The 23,276-nt window shown below is 32.9% G+C and overlaps 1 protein-coding gene and 2 long non-coding RNA genes across 3 annotated transcripts; all 3 read left to right on the forward strand.

Moving 5' to 3' along the window:
* Positions 1-6,072: 6,072 nt before the first annotated feature.
* LOC112705611 (leucine-rich repeat receptor-like protein kinase PXC1) lies at positions 6,073-9,096 on the forward strand. The gene is made up of 3 exons (XM_025756485.2): positions 6,073-7,139; positions 7,525-7,945; positions 8,020-9,096. The coding sequence occupies exons 1-3, from the start codon at positions 6,207-6,209 to the stop codon at positions 8,700-8,702; spliced, it is 2,037 nt and encodes a 678-aa protein (XP_025612270.1). The 5' UTR covers positions 6,073-6,206; the 3' UTR covers positions 8,703-9,096.
* A 9,435-nt stretch (positions 9,097-18,531) lies between these two features.
* On the forward strand, positions 18,532-22,197 carry LOC140174771 (uncharacterized). The gene is made up of 2 exons (XR_011864435.1): positions 18,532-18,976; positions 21,956-22,197. It is a non-coding gene; the product is annotated as an uncharacterized lncRNA (long non-coding RNA).
* Positions 19,298-21,553, forward strand: LOC140174772 (uncharacterized). Its single transcript, XR_011864436.1, has 2 exons — positions 19,298-20,295; positions 20,752-21,553. It is a non-coding gene; the product is annotated as an uncharacterized lncRNA (long non-coding RNA).
* Positions 22,198-23,276: the final 1,079 nt, after the last annotated feature.

A 23,276-nucleotide genomic window follows, 5' to 3' on the forward strand; every position in this document is an offset into this window, starting at 1 on the left:
TGCAGCTTGAACCTCAAAGATTCGCAGTTTCTCCATGACAGAGAGTGGCATGAGGTTTATGCCTGACCCCAGGTCACACAGAGCCTTCTCAAAGGTCATGGTGCATATGGTACAAGGTATTAAGAACCTTCTGGGATTCTCTTTCTTTTGAGGTAATGTCTGCCTAATCAAGTTATTCAGTTCATTGGTGAGCAAGGGGGGTTCATCCTCCCAAGTCTCATTACCAAATAACTTGTCATTCAGCTTCATGATTGCTCCAAGGTACTTAGCAACTTGCTCTTTAGTAATATCTTCATCCTCTTCAGAGGAGGAATAGTCATCAGAGTTCATGAATGGCAGAAGTAGGTTCAATGGAATCTCTATGGTCTCTAGATGAGCCTCAGATTCTTTAGGTTCCTCAAATGGGAACTCCTTTTTGTCCAGAGGACATCCCATGAGGTCTTCCTCACTGGGATTCATGTCCTCCTTCTCCTCTCTAGGTTCGGCAACACCAAGTAAGGTTCTGGCCTTGCACTCTCTTTCTGGATTCTCTTCTGTATTGCTTGGGAGAGTACTAGGAGGAGTTTCAGTGACTCTTTTACTCAGCTGGTCCACTTGTGTACTCCAAATTTTTTTAATTTTTTAAATACAAATCAGTGGGTCTGATTTGTGTACCCCAAATTTTTAAAATTTTTTAAACACAAATCAGAGAGTCCGATTTGTGTACCTCCCATAGTTTTAAAAAAAAAACAAAAATTATCACGTTAAGGTATAACACTCCTCCTACTTCCATATCCAATTTTTTTAGTCTAGAATAGAACAGATGATAATTTCAGCAGTTTGTCTAAATCTGCCATAAATTGAACGATATGGTGGCTGGGGAATTAAACCGCTGCAGTAACTGCCCAAAATTATCAGATAGCGGCATTTTTTCAAATTGTCCCAAATTGGTCGCCGCTAACTTCCGTTTCTATTTTAGTGAAAAATTAGATTTAGTTGTACAAAAATTCTTCATTTAATCAAGCACTAAGAATTTAGGAGTAAGAGTTGTGATTAAATCATACATTATGGACAAATTATTAGCAATCACAGTCTCATTACCTTGTTCTATCACATATGAAAAATAATCCAGCAACTTAGTCCACCTTGCATGCCTTTTGTTCAAGATCCCTTGAGCTATCAAATACAAAATATACAATACCTTGTCATATGTTAAAAATTTGAGACATGTTTCATGTAACTGCTCACCAAAGTTTTGAATTAGTTACCTTTCTAGTGAATTTTCAAAACCTTTAAAAATTGACATAAAAATACTAGGCAATTCACGGTTAGATATATGAGAAATTAAAGACTCTTTGGAATTCAATGATACTAATACACTATTGTCTAAGCTAGAAATTTTTAGATCTTTCTCACATGTGTATTTATTAGTCTCAGTTTTTTTCTCTCATTGACTCCTCTCTTTTACTATTCTCTTTTTTTCTCTCAAAACTCTCGCTTTCACTCAAACATTGATTTTTTCACTTAAACACTCACTCTCTTTCTCAGTTTATTTTCCTCTCAAATTCTTTTCTCTCTTGTTTTTCAAATTTTTCACATCACAAAGACCCGTTTGAACAATTCTGCACCACTGGTTCGGGTACACATCTTCATCTATAATATACTCAATAAATTCTTTCATCACTAACTTTGAAAAAGAATTAAAGATAGAATTAGAAGAAATCTTCTTATGTTGATTTATAAGATTCTTCTTAAAATCTGGTACTTTGAATTTTGTTTTATCCCCAAACTTTGCTCCTGATAGAATTAGAATCAGAAGAACATCAAGTTACCATAAATTGTTACATCTTCTCATAATATGTACCTTTTTTTTATGTGTGATCAAGTGAGGTGAGTGATTTTTTTTGTTTGTTGTATGAAAAAATTTGAAGGATCCAACCTAAAGAAATTCTTAGTGTTAGTTTCATTTGGTATCAGAGCTCAGGTATTATATTAATTCTTATTAATCTATATTTGTTTTTCTTTTATTATAATAAAAGAATCCAGTGTCTGTCGTGTCTTTCTTTATATTCTTATGTTCTTATTTTCTGTTTGCGTTTTATTATTGTTGATTTTATTGTTAAAAAAAAGCATACAGTTCAAAAAAAAAAGAAAAAAATACAAAAAGAAAGAAAAAAAATAAAAAATAGAAATTATCTTCCTTGTAAGTATTGTCCTTTTCATATACTATTTTTTTCACCTACAAGATTCGAGGACGAATTTTTTTTTTGAAGAGGAGAATGATACGTGCCTCAAATGTTCGTGATATGAAGAGTTCAAGTATTATTTAGAAGATATTAGTTTATATTTTTAGAATGTTTTAATTTTATTTGATGTATTTTGATTTTATTTATTTAATTACTAGATTGGACCTTATGTTTATGGGCTTTAGGGTTTTCTTTGTTTTAACCTAATAAGAGGTTATAAATACCTCCTTAGCTATTGTAGTTGTAGCATAGAATAATTTAAAGGTTTAAAAATCCCTTTTTGGTTTCGTGATGAAACCATGGTGTGGACAATTGAGGTTGAGGAGTCCCTCTCTTATTGCATCGGGGAATTGGATAGAAGGTTGAGGAGTCCCTTCGATTCAATTTCAAAATTATGGCGTTGACAAGTTAGGTTGATGAGTCCCTTTCTTGTTGCATCAAGAAATTGGGTAGAAAGTATAGTGATTCTCTTTGTACTCAATTTCAATCTATCTATTTAGTTTCTATTTCAATTTCAATGTATCTTTTCTATTCAGTTTGAATCTTTATCTTTTTGTTTATCTTTTATTTCTTTATGATTTGGTATCAGAGCTCAAGTATTAGATTAATTCTTATTAATCTATGTTTGTTTTTCTTTTATCATAAAAAAAGAATCCAGTGTCTGTCGTGTCTTTCTTTATGTTCTTGTGTTCTTGTTTTTTGTTTGCGTTTCATTATTGTTGATTTTATTGTTAAAAAAAAGCATACAGTTCAAAAAAAATACAAAAAGAAAGAAAAAAACAAAAAAATAGAAATTATCTTCCTTGTAATTATTGTCCTTTTCATATACTATTTTTTTCACCTACAAAATTCGAGGACGAATATTTTTTGAAGAGGAGGAGAATGATACGTGCTTCAAATGTTCGTGATATGAAGAGTTCAAGTGTTATTTAGAAGATATTAGTTTATATTTTTAGAATGTTTTAATTTTATTTGATGTATTATGATTTTATTTATCTAATTATTAGATTAGACCTTATGTTTTTTGGCTTTAGGGTTTTCTTTGTTTTAACCTAATAAGAGGTTATAAATACCTCCTTAGCTATTATAGTCGTAGTATAGAATGATTTAGAGGTTAAACCCCTTTTTTGGTTTCGTGATGAAACCATGGTGTGGATAATTGAGGTTGAGGAGTCACTCTTTTGTTACATCGGGGAATTGGGTAGAAGGTTGAGGAGTCCCTTCGATTCAATTCCCAAACTATGGCGTTGGCAAGTTAGGTTGAGAAGTTCCTTTCTTGTTGCGTCAAGAAATTTGGTAGAAAGTAGATTGATTCTCTTTATACTCAATTTCAATCTATCCTTTTTATTTTTATTTCAATTTCAATGTATTCTTTTTTTATTCAGTTTGAATCCTTATCTTCTTGTTTATCTTTTATTTCTTTATCAGGTCATTTTTGTTTTATTGGTGAATAATTAAGCCTAAAGATTGTGAGTTATGAGAGAAGGGGTTAGCGAATCAAATATCGCAATTCTTCAAGGCGTGTGTCATACACACTTTCCTTTAGGCTTAATTTGCCCCCACTAATGAACAATGCTGTGCAAAATAGGTTACTGGCGAATTTTCTATAGGATACAATGAAGAACACTTGACTTGTTTATGCACTCACATAATCAAACCTTACACTAAATGATAACTTACAGAATAATATTCTATATTCTTCATTTTGCACATAAAGAAAGTATTGAGATGGATTGTTCAGCAATAATGAAATGAGGAAAATTTATAGATACGAAGTACATGCAACAAGCAACTACGTACGTACTTAACAGACACAACTTTTCAAATAGTTATAACCTTTCAACAGACATAACTTTTCAAATAGTTACAATCTTTTAACCGTCATAACTTTTGAATAAATCACAAATTTATGAAGAGATGTAACTCTTTAAAATAGCTTTTCACATATTTTAAAAATATATCTCACGGACGTAGTGGCGTGCAAGGAGAGATGTACCTTGAGGGCGCTCCAGAAAAATTGTTAAATTTCTGAACTTAATCTTAATCTTTTTTATTTCAAAATTAAATTTTGATAAAAGTTCAAATTAGTTATACTTAGAGTTGGTGACCTATATTTTTCTATTATATTATAGACAAATAAATTCGTAGAAGGCCGAGTGGATTAGTAGAATATCCTTTTATACAAGACCTGTCTTAACAAATGCGGGAATGAAGAAGCGACATGGAATTGTCGGTTAGAACTTAGAACAAGAGTAAAATCCCCTTCCTGTATGGAAAGAAAGTAGTTAGCAGTAAATACGCAATATTAATACTGTTTTCACTCATACCTTGTTTATTATGAATTCACTTTATTTACTTATGATGATAAATAAACTAATGAAGTATAAGTTAACATCACAGTTTACACTATATTACACATAATACACTTGGTGTCGAAATCAGTTTCAAATATACATAATGCATAGCAGTGGCCAGTGGCAACCTATTGTGGGGGCGTTGGTTGGTTATTGTTAAGTAACTTTTAGTAGGTCTAATCTGATCACATATTACGCCACAATAATGCAGCACACTTTGTCACAACCAAAAGACAATAATGTAAGATTACTACTGCATTATAATTTATTAAAATCTAATTATTTAAATCTATTTTTGGTGTAGTTTTTCACTCCACCTAATTTATCCTATTAATCTTTCTTTTTTACTGTGTAACCTCTGCAATGTGTTATCTAAATTCCTCCTGTAATATTCTAACATGGTAGATGGAAAGATCATATGGGAACTAGAATCCTAGAATCAATAATCACAACATTTCTTTTTCCAACTTTGGCAGAACAGGAGAAGCAAAGAAAAGGTAAAATGACTAAAATCTCGTCACTCATACTCAATATTCTTGAGGAGAGAGTGGCCAACAGTAATCATACAAACCAACCATCCTCTTTCCATATTATTCCACCTTTAATCATATCACATTGCCTCAGTCTCAATTACCTTACACAAAATATAATTACATTACAACAACCTCATTTGCACACAAAACGGAAAACGAATTGTCTCAATTCAGACACCAATTGCATTATAACTAGATTAAAGTATATATCACACTTAAATTCAACCTGTTAATTTTTTTTTTAATAATAAAAGTACTTAGAACACTAAAAATTACATAAACTATAATCCGATCTTCTATTATAATATTGTCTTTTTTTTTTGTATCATTGTATAAACTAATTTATCTTACATTTTTTATTATTAAAAAAGGAATTTTTACCACATTGAATATTCAAAATTTTCTTTTTTAAAAGTAGTGAATTACTTTTGATAGCACAGGAAGTACCTTTTTCTCTCGATCAACGCACATTCTCTCCAATCATGCCACATTTTCAATTTTAAAAAAAAATCATACCACGCTTTTCTAGAAATTATTTTTAATATAGAAATAAAAATAGTGTTTTGGTTAAATATTGATGTTTAAAATGTATAACAGTATTATGAATGTGAAAAAACATGTCTAAGTTTGCCAGAATATTAACGTATGTCCAATATATACCTTGTGTGTTACCACAATGATGAAACGTGTCCAACACACACAATATGTCAACATTCTAGCCATCACGCAAAATGTGTGCTGAACACATTTTCTACACATCCATAATAATACACTTCAAATATCAATATTCAATTAAAATATTATTTTTATTTCTATCTTAAAAATAATTTCTTTCTTTTTATTTTTTGCAAATATGATTGCTGTTCCAAATTATAAAAAAATTTAGGTAATTAATATTTTTTATTTTGTCTTAATTAATTCTCTTTTAATAGGGGCTTCCTCCTCCCCTCCCTCTTTTCCATGATCTTTGACCTTTACTGTCACCAGTCACCAGTCACCAGTCACCAATCAAGAACCTTCTTCCCCACCTTTTAATTTCAAAAAACACACTAATCCTTTGCTCCCCTCTCACACTTCCTCCCCCACACCATATCATGGACAAGGTTCCTCTTCTTATTCTTACTTTGGCATTGGCGTTTATGTGCTTCAAATGTGAGAGTGCACCACAAAATGATACACACGCACTCACCCAATTCCGCCTCCAAACCGACGCACACGCCTCTCTCCTAACAAACTGGACAGGCGCCGATGCTTGCGCCGCGGCCTCCACTTGGCGCGGCGTCGAGTGCTCCCCAAACGGCAGAGTGGTGGCACTCTCCCTCCCTTCCCTCAATCTCCGAGGCCCCATCCATTCCCTTTCATTACTTTCCTACCTCCGATTCCTTGATCTCCACGACAATCGCCTAAACGGCACCGTTTCCACTCTTTGCAACTGCACCGACCTCGAACTCCTCTATCTCTCCGGCAACGACTTTTCCGGCGAGGTTCCTCTGGAGATTTCCTCCCTCAGGCTCCTCGTGAGGCTTGACATCTCCGATAACAACCTCCGAGGACCGGTTCCCAAGGAAATTTCAAGTTTAACTCACCTCCTCACGCTCCGCCTCCAGAACAACGCTCTTTCCGGCGAAGTCCCCGATTTCTCTTCTTCCCTCGTTAACCTCAAGGAGCTCAACATAACCAATAACGAACTCGTCGGACACTTACCGAATTCCATGCTCAACAGGTTTGGTATTGCAAGCTTCGCTGGGAATGGCGCACTTTGTGGTGATTCACCACTGCCAAAATGTTCCTCCACCGAGACTCCTTCTCCTTCGTCCTCTTCTGATAACAAAACTGGTCCTTCAAACCCGAGCGTCATACCGAAAACGAGTAGCGTAGTCGCAGTTCCGAAGAACCCACCATCACGGAAAGGTTTAAGTCCGGGGGTGATCGTGGCAATTGTAGTGGCGGTTTGCGTGGTGTTTCTTGTGGTTGTCTCTTTCACCGTGGCGCACTGCTGCGCCGGTGGGAGAACCTCAAACTCAATGGTGGGGCTGTCCTACACAAAACTTCATTTTTACTCGCATACACTACTGCATGCGTATTGTATACATATTCAATTATACATACATGTGCGTCATACTGTGATTTTAAAAATCGGTTTCTAATTTTCTCCCATTTCAAATGAGAAAAGCCCGATGCCGTTAATTTTTTATTTATACTACTATTTTACGGATGTATTTAGACTTTTCTTTCTATATCAATAAATTTGTGGACTGATTATTGACTGAAAACAATAATTTGTGTATGTTATTTGGCCTAAAACAAAAATTTGTGCTGATACAGTAACATTGTTGATTTTAAATTTCTTAAAATTGCGATATTTGTGTATGTTATTTAATACTTGTATTCGTATTTATGCAATGTATATAGGTTGGGAGTGAAAGCGGCAAGAGGAAGAGTGAGAGCAGCTACGGGGTGTACGCTAGTGGCAGCGGGGCAGAAAGGGACAGTGATGGAACGGTGGACACTGAGCGGAGCAGGCTGGTGTTCTTCGACAGGAGAAGCCAGTTTGAGCTGGAGGATCTGCTTCGCGCATCGGCAGAGATGCTCGGGAAGGGGAGCTTGGGGACTGTGTATAGGGCGGTGCTGGATGACGGGTGCACGGTGGCGGTGAAGAGGCTGAAGGATGCGAACCCTTGTGAGAGGAGCGAGTTTGAGCAGTACATGGATGTTGTGGGGAAGATGAAGCACCCAAACATTGCGAGGCTCATAGCGTTTTACTATGCCAAGGAAGAAAAGCTTCTTGTCTATGATTATCTTCCCAATGGAAGCTTGCATACACTTCTTCATGGTTAGTTGGGTTTAGTTTTAGTTATGTTAGCTTATTTTAAATTTGTTCAACATGGTAATGGTGTATATGGACAGGGAACCGTGGAGCAGGAAGAATCCCATTAGATTGGACGACAAGAATAAGCCTGGTGTTAGGAGCAGCCAGAGGACTAGCTCGCATTCATGCAGAGTACAGTGCTGCCAAGATCCCTCACGGCAACATCAAATCTTCCAACGTCCTTCTCGACAAGAACGGCGCTGCATGCATCTCCGACTTCGGCCTCTTCCTCCTCCTTAATCCCGTCCACGCCATAGCCAAGTTGGGCGGTTACAAAGCACCGGAGCAATCAGAACACAAGAAACTTTCCCAGCAAGCCGATGTCTACAGCTTCGGCGTCTTGATCTTGGAGGTTCTAACTGGCAAAGCACCGTCTCATCAGCATCCTTCCATGCCGCGACCTCGGACGGAGTTGGAGGAACCACACTTGGATCTTCCCAAATGGGTTCGTTCCCTTGTGAAGGATAGTGAGGAGTGGAACGCGGAGGTGTTTGATCAGGAACTGCTGAGGTACAAGAACATTGAGGATGAGCTTCTCGCCATGATGAATGTGGGGTTGGTTTGTACGGAATTGGAGCCTGAGAAGAGGCCAACTACGTTGGAAGTTGTGAAGATGATTGAGGATATCAGGGTGGAACAATCGCCTCTTGTGGAGGATTTTGATGAGTCGCGCAATTCGCTTTCGCCTTCCATTCCCACCACTGAAGATGGCATGGCCTAGCTTAATAATGCTTACACTCTCCATTTCAAGATATCTGTCATTTTGAAGAAGCCGTATATTTATAACTTTGTATTCGGATACAATTTGTATCATAATACACCGACTTATAAATGTATCCAATGTTTGAAGTGATAGTAACAATGGGATTGGGGAGTATCTGAGTATCCCTTGATGAATCTGATTGTTCATTTCTGCACTGGTTCCTCTGTTCTCTGGTTGCATTATTATCTGCCTATTGTCACTTGTTGTACTGGGTGATACTTCAAATAATTGTGTTATTATTGTTGTTATTAATTTCTTTGTGTAATTTATGCGCTTAGTCATGAAATGTTATCTATTACTGCTTGTATGCAGCTAGTAAGTAGAGTCTGAAATTTTGTTTGCAGCTGATTAACTTAGAGTATGTGGTGATATTTATTAGTTGAATTCTAGATGCACATTTTGGGGTTTATGCTAAAGCGGATCTTGAGACATAACTAGTCTCTTGTATCAACTGGCCCCACTCGCAGTTGAGATTCTCGTAAAGTATGCAGTGACTGTTTTATAATGCAAAGTAAATCGACGAGCAGTGAAAAAATAGATTTGAAGAGGAAAAACAAACGAAACAAAGACAGACAGGGTGAGTGGTGTGTGTCGGCATGCTAGATAAAATTTAACTTTTTAAGAATAAAAATGTTTTATGTAAGGTAGAAATTTACTTCGAGTGAACTTCACATAAAGTTATTTTTAGATGGATAACAGGTATTATCATTTGATTTTAAAAAAACCAGTTTATTTTGTATAAATAATTTCTTTGTGAAATCAATTCATATAATTATGATGTTAAATTTTTTATCCTATTTTATTTTAAAAACAAATTGACTAATTTAATTTAAAAAATTATAGTTAATTATTTACTATATAATTTTCTTTTAACTAAAATTATAATTAAAATCATTAAAAATAAGATTACCTAATATATTAGAACAGCTCAATGTTAATCAGATTTTTTATTTCTATTATAAAATATAAAAAAAATAATTCTCAAACAAAAATTATGTTATTTTTTAGGATATAATTTTTTTTAATGTGTTTTCATAAAGTTTTCACAAAATTCACTTATCACATTTACTAAACTTATTTATTTACGTAAAGTTTGTTTATGGACTCAACAAACTTGTTTACATTTTAATACTACTTGAATTATACTAGTATATTTTTATTTTTTAATCAATTTAATTTCATTTAAATAATTAGAATTTAAATTATAAAATTTGTATTAGTTTGTAATTTAAAATTTAAATAGATATAATTTAAATTAATGATTTATAAAATTGTATGTATTCGTATTATTATACTCATATGATTAATTATATTTATTCGATTTAAAAAAAACAATGGTTGTTAATTTTTAACTAACAAATAAATACACTTATATTATTTTTAAATAAATATACTCTTATTATTTCAATTTTTTAATTTAAATAAACATATTTGTATTATTTTAAATAAAATTTAAAATTAATATAAGTAAGTTTATTTAAAATTTGAAATTTTAAAATTTTAAATAAACACATTCTTATTATTTTAAAATTTTTTAAATTTAAATAAACATACTCATATTCTTTTAAATAAGTATATTCTTTTAATTTGAAAATAATATGAATGTATTTAAATAAAAAAATTAACCACCCTTATTTTTTTTAAATTGAATAAATATAATTAATTATATGAGTAAATACATACAATTTTATAAATCATTAATTTAAATTATATCTATTTAAATTTTAAATTACAAACTAATACAAATTTTATAATTTAAAATTCTAATTATTTAAATAAAATTAAATTGATTAAAAAATAAAAATATACTAATACAATTCAAATAGTATTAAAACGTAAACAAGTTTGATGAATCCATAAACAAATTTTATGTAAATAAATAAGTTTAATCAATGTGATGGGTGAATTTTATACAAACTTTATGAAAACACAATAAAAAATTAAATCCTAAACAATAACATGATTTTTTTAGAATTAATTTTTTTATATTTTATAATAAAAAAACCTGATTAACATTGAACTGGTCCAATATATTAGATAATTTTATTTTTTTAAATATAATTTTGGTTAAAAATTATATAGTAAATAATTAACTACAATTTCTCAATTTAAATTAGTCAATTTATTTTTAAAATAAAATATGGTAAAAAATCTAACATCATAGCTACATCAATTGGTTTTTTAATTAAATCATTTATATAAAATAAATCATTTTTTTAAACCAAATGGTAACATTTGTCATCCATCCAAAAATAACTTCATATGAAATCGACTGCATGTGCATTTCTGCCTTTATGTAACCTTTTTCATTTTGACTAACATTATAGGTGAATTCTATGATGTAGAAGGAAGATTCTTTTTATACCTATATATTTTTGTTGTCAAGAGTAATAAGTGATAAGTGTCTAGAAAGAGAAGAGTTGAGGACAATGTTTCGTAATGTTCAAGTAAGTTTCAGTGTATTTTATTTCCTGAAGCACGTGAAGGGATTTATTGATTAAATATGACAAATGTAATTATAATGATGGGCTTCAGTTTAAATGGTTTTTTTTTATAAAATACTATCCATTTTGAGTCATATCATATTCACAAAATGGTTATATTTTTTATTTGCATTAAAATACGTACTAAGTATTCATATGTTTAGACTCATTTTAACTAAATTCATATACGAAACATAAGCAAAATAAAAACGTCCCCATTTAATTTTATAAAAAAAAATAAAAATTCATCAATTGTTAATTAAGGACTAATATAAGTAGGTTTATCGATTATGTTGTAGGAGATATTACTGCTGATTAAAAAACAAAATAAAAATAATGAGTTGTTACTTAATCAATTTTTCCTCCTCTTGATAAATGTATATTTTTTGTCAAATTTTTTTTTGAATTTTTTTATTAATCAATACAAAAATAGTTGCTATGTAAGTTGCTTAGTTAGGTGATTTAGAGTTCAATGACAATATTAATAAATTATTTGGTCTTTCCCTTTAAAATAAGATAATGTTTATGTCATTCTTAAAATCTCTAATTAAAATTTTAAACAAAAGCCAACATAAATGTTGAGTTTTTGGATTAAAGATTGACATTTAAGATTTAGGAATTAGAATTTATGGTTCAGAGAATAATATTATATTTAGGAATAGATCTATGATTTAAAATGGTTTAGGTTTTAAATTTTATGAATGTTTCGTTTACCGTTAGAATTTAAAAACAAAAGGTTAAAAATTTAGGGTTTAAAGTTTATGGTTTACAATTTAGGATTTAAATTTAGAGTTTAAGATTTATAGATTAGGATTTAGAAAGTACGATTTAGGATTTAGAATATGTAGTGTAAAATTTAGCGTTGAATATTTATAAATAAGTGTTTACGGTTTAGGCGATATACGTTTAGTATTTAAAGTATTAATTTAAATAAACATTTTGAAATAATTATTGAAATACAGTAGAAATACGATTAGAATAATAATTACTTAGTAATAAAAATTTTAATTAGTAATATATACTTTAAAAAATGTATTAATTTATTTATATATAAATAATTAAATATATTTATATATGAATATATAATTATATATACATATTAAAATAAGTAGTTATTAATAAATGTTTGGGAGTTAATTTTATTTTTTTAGTGTAAATAAAAGAAATTAATTCATAAAAAAGGGAGTGTCCATTTCACGTGAGTTTAGAGGGATTACTTTGATGAGTACATATAGCTTTTTTTGTAGGTTTAGCAACTCACAAAAATACAATTTAAAATTCAATGAGAAAAAAGGGCTATACATTAGTCCTTAATTGATAGTTGATAAATTTTTTGTATTTTTTTTATAAAATTAAATGGGAGCATTTTCATTTTATTTATGTTTCGTATATGAATTTAATTAAAATAGGTCTAAAGTATATAAATATTTAGTACGCATTTTAATGCAAAACAAAAATATAACTATTTTATAAATATGACATGACCCACAATTAATATAATTTTACAAAAATCATTTAAAGTGAGGCCTATCATCATAATCACATTTGCCATACTTAATCAATAATTCTTTTACGTGTTTTATGAGACAAAGCACACTGAAACTTACCTGAATATGATAAGACATTGTCCTCAACTCTTCTCTCTAGACACTTGTCACTCACTATTCTTGACAACAAAAATATATAGATATAGAAAGAATCTTTCTTCTACATCATAGAATTCACCAACGTTATAAGTACTATTTTTGTATATACATCTGTTCGGAAGTCATGCTGAGCTACCGAACTTATAGGGAACTTCTTCCTTTCTCCAATGCAAACTAGGCTGAGAGGGTAATTTGTAAAAATATTCAAACTTTTAAATTAGATGGTGTCTTAAGATGTTATGTGAAACTCTACTTATCCTATTTCATCTTTCTATTTTAATTATGTGTCGTTGTATTTAGGTATAATTTGGTTTTTGATTCTTTTGTTGGGGTGAATCATCACTGTTAGTCAATATTTTTGGGATGTGCTTTGATGAAAAATGAAGATATTCAATCATTCAAATGGTTATTTGAATGTTGCTTTCATTGCATGGGAGGTAATGTTCCAAAAGAAATTCTTACCGATTAACGCGCATCGATGCAAAGGGTTATTGAGGCTTGTATACCTACAAGTATTCACCAGTGGTGTATTTGACATATCATGAAGAAGGTCCCAAGTAAATTAAATGGCTACAAGCGACACGAGAAAATTATACCCGAGATGAGTCATGTTGTATGGAACTCTCTTACAAAGAAGTATTTGATAGGAATTAGAATGATTTTTTGATGAAGTTCGGTGTTGGAGACAACAAGTGGCTTTCAGGTAATAGTGTCTTTATTAGGATTAACTGATATTTTTATGTGTTTCGGTGTAATGGTGCCCAATAGAGGTGTTAAACTGTATGTCTTTTGGTGTATTTTCAGTTATGACTTAGTATTTTTATGAATTTTTCAGAGCTTTACAAAGTTCGTCATTTATGGATTCTAGTTTATCTAGATCACCACTTCTAGGCCGGGATGAGAAGCACACATAGCAGTGAGAGCATGCATTCTTTTTTTTAACAAGTTTACTACGCGCAACAGTTTACTTATATAATTCGTCAAATAGTATGATAATTTCCAAGGAAGTAGAGAACAGAGAGAGAGAATCGGATGTTGCATATTTTCATATTGTCATACTTTGTGCAACAAAATCCTCAATAGAATGAAGCTCAATTTTAGCATGTGTATACTCAAGCGAAGTTTAGGAAAATCTAAGCACAATTTAGAGGAAAGGTGAATTGCATCACAAGAGCAACTCAGTTCGCTCTAAGTTATACGGTATATGAAGTTTTGGAACAGGTTTCAAACTTAACATTTAACAAGTTTACAGTTACATATGACATTATATCAGCTCAATTTAAATGCCAGTGGTTATTATTTGAGTCAAGAGGGATATTGTTCAGTCATTCTCTGAGCGCGTTATGCTTTGAGCAAGTAAATAAAGTGTCACCAATATATATATTGGAACGATGGAGTAAGAACGTAAAGAGAAGACACACACATATCAAGAGCAGCCACGACAAACCTCCATTGGAGCCAAAAAGCAGGAAATTTGATGATTTGGTATTTTAATCACAAAATATTTGTGAATTTGCATCATAATCTGAGGAGTTGATTACGATTCTGCACCGTGCTTACGATAATGTTATGGCTGAGATGAAAAAATACAAAGCCAAAAGTAAAGGAAAATATTCGCTATCTCACCATGATGCTTCATTGGGAAGATATTAACGAGTTTCAAACCCCTCCATGGATTAGAACAAGAGGACGTCCAAAAAATAGATTGGGGTCAAACACTGAAAAAATAGATTGCAAATGTTTCAAAGAAAAAGAAAAGAAAGATCTAACCAAGGTAAAAGTGATGTTCGTTAAATACAAAAAATTGAGTTTGTGCATGTTAATAGTTGTGGTAATATATGATTTACTTTTTTCAATTGAACCTTTGTTATGGTGGTTTTGTGGTGCTGTCAAATTTCGTAAAGTTATCATGGACATGTTATGAATTATCAATTCAGAGATTCAGTAGCATAGGATAGTTTTTCTGGTGTAGTGTGACACTATTTTGGTGTACTGTGAAACAATTTTTGTGCATTCTGTATGCTCCTCTTTTTTACATTTTCTTCATTTGTTTCATTTTGACATGTTTATTTTGAAATTAGTGTCTTCAACTATCTAAAGAAATTTATTTATTTTAAATATACAATACATAAACAATTCAATACTTAAGGAGGGTAACAATTCAAATTACAGAATTTTCGTATCTCATGGTTATAATTTACAGAAAAATATGTATGCATGTTTTTCAGTGTATTTTGAATAGTTTACGGTGTATTCGTAAAGAAATTTTGTGTTTTTGATAATTTATCTTGTTTTTCTAGATTTTTTTGAACCTGGATTCATTCAGATTAATAGCATTTCAATATAGACAGTTTCATAGAAGTTTATTTTTTACAAAAAAATTTATAAAAAGCTTAGATTAAATATTCACAAAGATAGAAAGTATGTGTTCAAACAGACAATTTAGTACACAATTTTTAACAATGTGTGATGTAGTATTATCATTGGTTAGGAATTTCACACAAATAATCTCGTCGAAGTATAGTTCCCAACCACCAAATAACACTCAATCAAAGTTTAATTTTGGTTGTCAGAAGTCCAATTCAATAAAAATAACCGAGTATTAGTCCAGGGTCGTTCTTCCTAGGAATCACAATCGAGTGCTCAATTATTGGTTATGAGTTTCACGGGTTAGGTTGATAAAGAAACAAGAATTTAAATGACAATAAAATAAAGCAAACAACGAAGGATAGCAAATACTAAAAAGAGGCATTCATGGCAAGGTTTGAGAATTTAGGCTTCATATCCTAGTCATTAATCATGATACAATACTTAACAAGAGCTAATCCTATTTCGTCATCTCCAACATAGGAAGAAGGTATAATGTTATCTTCATGTTGAGAGAAAGTCAAATAGGACTAGTGAATCTCAATCCATAAGTCCTAATCAACTTACTAATTGAATTAGCAAGAGATTAGAGTCAATGGGAATAATATTAACTAACAACTCTAGATCACCAATCTAAATTGGGTATTAATGACTCAAGATCACCTAATTTCTCTTTCCAAGCCAAGAATGCTCAAAAAGCTATTCTAACATCCAACTAAGCATTTTTTCAAACACTTGGAAGGCATGAAATGAAAGCATAGTAAATTGCAAGAATAATAAAATCTACAACAATCCAATACAAGAAAATAACAACAAGAACTCAAGCAAACATCAAAGAAACATAAAAAGACATCAATTGAATTAAAGGAAATTGAAATCAATAAAAGTTCATCAACATAAAAAGAGGCATAAAAGGGAAATTAACAATGCAAACTAAGAAAATAAAGATGTAGAAACAAGAAATTGTAAAGAAAACTAGATGAAAATAAGAAATTAAACCCTAAATCTAAGATGAAATTAACCTAAAACACTAATTCTAGAGAGAAAAGGGAGCTTCTCTCTCTAGAAAACTACCCTAGATGGTCCTAAGCTAATCTAATTGCTCCCCTCCTTTGTCCATCTTGAGTTCTGCATCAAATAGCCTCAGAAATGAGTTGGATTTGGGGCTGGTTGGCTCAAAAATCGCCCCTAGCTTATTGCCTTCAATGAGGTCACGTGCCTAATGTCACGCGTGTGCGTGGTCGACGCATGTGCATTTCCGAAATTCATCCTCACTCGTACGCGTCGTGCGCATGGCCATGAATGTCCATCTCACGCGTACGCGTAGATGAGGCGTGCGCGTGGCTCTGAATTCTCCAAATGCTCATTTCATCATGAATTCTTCACTTTAAATGTTTTTTTCTTCACTTCTTCCATCCAATACTTGCCTTATAAATCTGAAATCACTCAACAAACATATCAAGGCATTGAATGGAATTAAATTTGATTAGAATTAGCAATTTAAAGGCCTAAAAAGCATGTTGTCACTCTTAAGCACAAATTAGGGAGAATTTCACAAAACATGCTATTTCATTGAATAAATGTGGGATAAGTTGATAAAATCTCCTAAATTCAACACAAGATAAACCACAAAATTAAGGTTTATCAAACCTCCCCACACTTAAACTAAGCATGTCCTCATGCTAAACTCAAGAAAGAGACAAAGGGTATCAACATTTATTCAATGCAAACAAACTATCTAAATGCATGCATTTACTTGGTCAAAATAAATCAATCTCCAAGAATACATATATGAACATGACGGCTAAAGGTATTAACAACCAATTCAAATCCACAATTGAATTAAGTTATTGAAAACAATTTACAACTTGCAAGAAAAGAGATGATCATAGGTGAAAACATGTAACTGAGCGATCGAACCTCACTGGATGTGTGTCTGCTCTAGTCGCTCAAGTCTATAAGGTTTATTCACTCAATTCTCCTCTAGTCATGTTTTTCAAGATTTATTTTTTATCTAACAATAAAAAATTATTCCATGCATCCATACAAATATCATGAGGACTTCTCATAAGGTTGTAATAGGGCTAGGGTCAAGGTAAGGATGCATATGACCAAGTGAGTTTGAAGTTTGAATCTTTGATTAACTTAAACTTCCCACCTAACCTATGACAACATATACAATTTAAATGCTAACCTAACTACCCATTCTTCACTTTTTCATACACTCATGCATTCTCTTTTTTATCACAACCTATATGCATTGTTTATTATTGAACTTCACTTTGGGGAATTTTGTCCCCTTCTTATTGCGTTTCTTTTTCTTTATTTTTTTTCTATTTTTTCTTTTTATTTTTCTCATTTTTTCTTTTATTTTTCTCTTTTTTTAATAAGATATATACAAAAGTATCAATGCATATGGTTTAAATATAATTAATGCATGAGTATGTACCCAATTCTAAAATTTTTTAACAAAACTACCAAGAACACACTTTTATCTCTACCCAATGTTCCCAAATCTCCCACAATTAAATGATAAACACTCTCACTAGGCTAAACTAATCAAAGATCCAAACAAGGGACATTTATTGTTTTTCGCTTTAAAGCTCGTAATGTGCTAAAATTAAAAAAAATGGGTTTAGTATAGACTCAAAGTTGGTTAACAATGGTAGATAAAAGGTAAGGCTGTTTGGGTAAGTGAGCTATTTGACACAATGGCCTCAATCATATAAATGCATTCATACACAAAATAATAGACATAAAGAATCAAACAAATCAAAGATTACAATCATACACTACAAGAAAAAAGGCATGTCGGCACACTTTTTTCTTGCCACGCTTTTAAAGCGTGCCGAACAGTGGTCTATGGCCAAGCTTTTGCGAGGGTGGCCATTGATTTGGCCATAGAGAGAAATTGGCACGCTTTTACGAGGGTGCCCACTTACTTGAAATTTGGCCACGCTTTTTTACTGCCACACTTAAAAAGCGTGGTGATAGAGGAAAATCGGCACGTTTTTACAGTGGGTGGCCTCTGATTAAAAATTTGGCCACCCATTTTTTTGTCACGCTTAAAAAGCGTGGCCATAGAGTGAGACCAGCACGCTTGAAAAGTGTGGCTAGTTATGGTCACCTTTTTAAAGCGTGCCCATATTCTGTTTATTTTGGCACCCTACAAAAAAATGTACCGATAGAATTCCCTCCCCAAAAATTTAGTTTCCCACCCAATATTTTCCACACTTAACTTTTTTTCCTTAGTTTTCAATTTTAACCCTCAAACAACATCACACTAGTTTTAACTGATTAAAAGTGACCCAGTGACCAAAAAAACCCTAAAAGTGACCCATGACCGTTCATCGCCTTCATCGCACCCATGACCGTTCATCACCTTCATCCTCGTCTGTCTAAGCCAATGACCTTCGCACCCATGCCTTTCCTCTAACCCTCGCACCCGACCCTCTTTGTCGAACCCTTTCTCAACCCTCGTTCATCTTCATCGCACCTAGCCATCATCGCCTTCATCATCATCTGTGTAAGCCAATGACTGTAGCACCCATGTCGTTTGTCTAACCCTCGCACTCGACCCTCTCTCTGTGGAACCCTATTGCTGTTTCTCAACCCTCGCCCATCAACGCAACCCTCATTGGCCCACTGTCTGTCGCACCATCAACGCAACCCTCGTTGGCCCTCCTACTCCCTCAGCGCAGTGGTCTCTCTCTCTCTCAAACCCTCATAAACACTGGTAAGTCTTTCTTCCCTCTGATTCTCTATTTCTCTGTTTCTCTATTTTGGACCGTTGTGAATTTCAGGTTTATTACCTTCTTCACCATCAAAATTGTGGTAGCTGAATTTGATTTTGGGTCTTTCACCATCTCTTTGATACTTTATCAGTTTCCAAAGCACATCACTAAATCCTCTAGGTCCACCGAAGTTGAAGACAAGCACAATTATGAGATAATCTTTATATGTGACATCTTTCTAAATTTCTATTTTTTGTTCTAATATGATATTTGGTTTAGGGATTTTATTCTAAACTTTGACATTTGGTTCTGTTCTGTTGTAGCTTTGGTAGTGCTTAACTGCTGCTATGTGATGAACTGCTACTACTTTGCCTGAATGTGTCTCTTTTTGGGTATCAATTTTTTACGCTGGATTTTCTTCTCAGTTTTTGCTTCATCCCTTTCTTTCATATTTTGTCTCATTTTGTCTCTGCCTTATTGTTGGGATTCTCTTCAATCATATTTTGCAGCACCCCAAACTTCGTACCTTCCCCTGTAATCACATTCTTTTTGCTTTCTGTTCCACTATCTTTACTACCCACATTCTCATTAGCTTTTGCGCAATTTTACCACAAATTATCTTTGGTACGACTGTCAATGGTCCATAGGGATATTTTTTTCTCTTTCACCTTTTTACTCATTTTTTTAATAGAAATCCCATCTCTACCCCCTGTCTTCCTCCTCCACTTGTTCTTGCCTCTATTTGTCTCCTATAGCAGTGCTTTTCTTGGCTCCTGCTTGTGTTTGCTTTGGTTTGTTACCCCTAGGAACAATTTTCTTTTTCGTGACCAACCATACCATAGAAAAAGCAAATGTAATGTAACTCCTCGTGCTCCATCGCATATTTCACCTATTGAGATACTAAAGGTTGAGTGAGGTCTAACTCTACAGAAAGCCTGGAAAAAATTTTTCTACATTTGTCGGTAGTGTCAGACTCAACCTTTAGAATTTTTTTCACGGCATTCCCAATTCTCTGAAGGATGATTTCTTCATAGTATTCGATGGATAACCTATGAAGCCTCACTCAAGTAGCTACGCTATCAATAGTGGCTTTCATAAAGTTAAAATTAGGCTTCTAGAATCTGATTGAGAGATAATGATCAAAGATCCTCCAAGGCTTCCAATGAATGCAAAGTCAAGGTCTTTGTGAATAGAATTTCACAATAAAAAATCATTCCCTAAATTTATAACTTCTGCGTTTCTTTATTTTTTCCACATCGCTTATAACCTTCTGCTCAAGACAGACAGCAAAATTCTTCTTCTAAGAAGCTTGACAATCAAGGTATCCTACTATGATCGTAAGACTTGAAGTTTTGAAAATTAAATAATAAGTTAATTGAGATTTATTTATTTGTCTAATATTTTTTTAAAAATTATTTTACTAAAATTAATTAAATCAGATATTTAAAATTCAAGTTTGGTTTAATTAGAACTCTTACATAAATTTTTTAAGCATGAGGCATTTTTGCGTATTTAGAATAATTGAGATTCCAAGTTTAATTTTTTGAACTAAAAAAATTAATTAAATCATCTTTAATTTAAAATTTAAGTGCTTATTTGAAACTAATTAGTAAGTTGATAAATAAATAGTGTTCCTAAAATAGTTTTATTTTGTAGATTTGATTCTAGTTACTATTTTTTTGTCTAATTTTATAAAATCTGTACAATACCCTTACTTCTCTTTTTTCCAAATCAAACTCTAACCCTAACTTTCTAAATTATCAACCCCTCCAATCAGTAGAGAGAACAAAAGAAAACGAGAAAAAGATCAAGAGATAAACAGATCGAGGAGGAGAAGAAAAAGAGAAGCAAAGGGGAGGGCAGCACTAGCAGAGGGGGGATTTTTTATCACTGCCACTGTTGCATAGAAGGGAGCTAGAGGAGGAGAGAGAGTGACACAAGAGGATGAGAGAGAGATGAACAAGGTTGAGATGGATAGAGAGAAGGGAAATGCTGCTATTAGGGCTCCTTATCGAAGCCACATCCGTCATCGTCGCTGGATTTATTGGCATCTGCCGTGACAGTGCACGAAGAAGGTCTTCAAAGGGAGAGAAAGAATTCGTAGAGAGAGAGAAACATGACCAAACACAAACAAAGGGGGAGAAGGAACTCGCCGGAGGAGAGGGAGACCTCGTCGTCATGCCTCTAGTCACCGGAAAACAACATTGTTGTCGCTGGAAACCACCACCGGAGCCACTATCGCTTGCTCAACTCTGTCCCTGTTTCTGGTTCACCTTTTGTCCGCCGAAGCCCCATGTTGCTATGGTGGTTGCTACTGGCCTGGAGTTGGTTGATGCCATCGTTGCTACTGCTAGAACCACTGTGCTTCTGCTTGTCCAAAATTATTGTCAAAGTTTTTCAAAACTATCACAAGCTCCATCTTACCATTGTCCCGGTCTAAATTCTGTACTCTTTTATTTCATTATACATCGACCCTCTTCATCCTTTAACTCGACACTCTGGGTTTGGTCTCTTCGGTCCCTTAGGACTAATTTGTGAGTAGATTTTACATTTATAATTGTTTAACTTTGCATCTATAATTATTTTGATATACATTGCTTTAAACTTATAATTATACTTACAAAAATTACTATTAAAAAATTTTAATTTGACTTGAATAATTGATTTATTAGAACTAAATATTTATTCTTGTTAAGCTTATTTTAATCTGCACATGAGATTATATATTTTTATGAGACTATATACTTTTAAAACTAATTATTGATACTTGCTATCGTTGGAATCCTTTATGATTTAAAAAATACGATTGAAAATTATTTGTATGAGAAAGTATTGATTGATCTGATTTGAGATTGTGTATTAAAATGATTAAATAGTTTGCTATATTTTGAATTATATATTTTGAATTGGTTGGGGAAACTTGTATTGGAAAATTGTAGTTAACAGCGGTCATGACATTAACTTAAATGCATCTGACTCAGGTCTCAACTAGTATGGACGTTGCTAGCCTAACGTGTAGGCCACACGTAGCATCTTTTATTCTATATGGATACACGAGAGAAAAAAGGGCTATCCTTAGGAGGTGAAGTCGCCCAAATATGGATTATTTGATTTGATTTTTGTACTGAAAACTCCTTTATTGATTCACTTATTACTATCAACTACTATTTTTTAATTAAAATTACTTTGATAATAATATTTATATGGTTTCATGTGGATTATAGATGTATTGTTTAATCACAGAGTTACAAAAATTACTTTGTTTTTTTTAAAATATTTTTCAAGAATAAATACTCGATATGTTAACCTTTTGGTGGACGAAATTGTGATCAACAATATTGGCTCTTGGGCATGTACACAAAAACTATTGTGACTCTTGTTCATTCAAAATCCTTATTATGGCACTGGTTGAATTCACAACTCCGTTCAACTAACCAGCAAGTGTACTGGGTCGTCCAAGTAATACCTTACGTGAGTAAGGGTCGAATCCACAGAGATTATTGGTTTGAAGCAATCAATATTTATTTTATTAATCTTAGTCAGGATGTCAATAGGATTAAAAGTGAGATTACTAGATTTGATTATAAAAATAAAAGAGGGAACAATGTTACTTTGTTTTGCAGTACTGGGGAATATGTTGGAGTTTTGGAGATGCTTTGTCCTCTGACTTCAACTCTTCCTTGAAATCCTCTTCTCACACGCAGGTTCCTTCCATGGCAAGCTCTATGTAGGGTGTCACCGTTGTCAGTGGCTACTTCCCATCCTCTCAGTGAAAACGTTCCTATGCTCTGTCACAGCACGGCTAATCATCTGTCGGTTCTCAATCAGGTTGGAATAGAATCCATTGATTCTTTTGCGTCTGTCACTAACGCCCAGCCCTCAGGAGTTTGAAGCACGTCACAGTCATTCATTCCCGGAATCCTACTCGAAATACCACAGACAAGGTTTAGACTTTTCGGATTCTCATGAATGCCGCCATCAATCCGGCTTATACCACGAAGATTCTGTTGGGGAATCTAAGAGATATTCATTCAGTCTGATGTAGAACGGAGGTGGTTGTCAGGCACACGTTCATGAATTGAGGAAGGTGATGAGTGTCACGGATCATCACCTTCTTCACAATTAAGCGCGAATAAACATCTTAGATAAGAACAAGCGTGTTTGAATGGAAAACAAAGGAATTGTATTAAATCATCGAGACGCTGCAGAGCTCCTCACCCCCAACAATGGAGTTTAGAGACTCATGCCATCACAAAGTATGTAATTCAGATCTGAAAATGTCATGAGGTCCAAGAAATGTCT

The sequence above is a fragment of the Arachis hypogaea genome, chromosome 8, assembly GCF_003086295.3.
Source record: "Arachis hypogaea cultivar Tifrunner chromosome 8, arahy.Tifrunner.gnm2.J5K5, whole genome shotgun sequence".
Classification (NCBI taxonomy): Eukaryota; Viridiplantae; Streptophyta; class Magnoliopsida; order Fabales; family Fabaceae; genus Arachis; species Arachis hypogaea.

What these genes read in the sequence shown, in the direction of transcription:
- LOC112705611 (XM_025756485.2), top strand. Translation starts at nt 6,207, where the DNA reads ATGGACAAGGTTCCTCTTCTTATTCTTACTTTGGCATTGGCGTTTATG. An exon ending in GGAGAACCTCAAACTCAATG is followed by an intron (nt 7,140 to 7,524) that starts GTGGGGCTGTCC and finishes CAATGTATATAG; the next exon opens with GTTGGGAGTGAAAGCGGCAA. An exon ending in CTTGCATACACTTCTTCATG is followed by an intron (nt 7,946 to 8,019) that starts GTTAGTTGGGTT and finishes GTATATGGACAG; the next exon opens with GGAACCGTGGAGCAGGAAGA.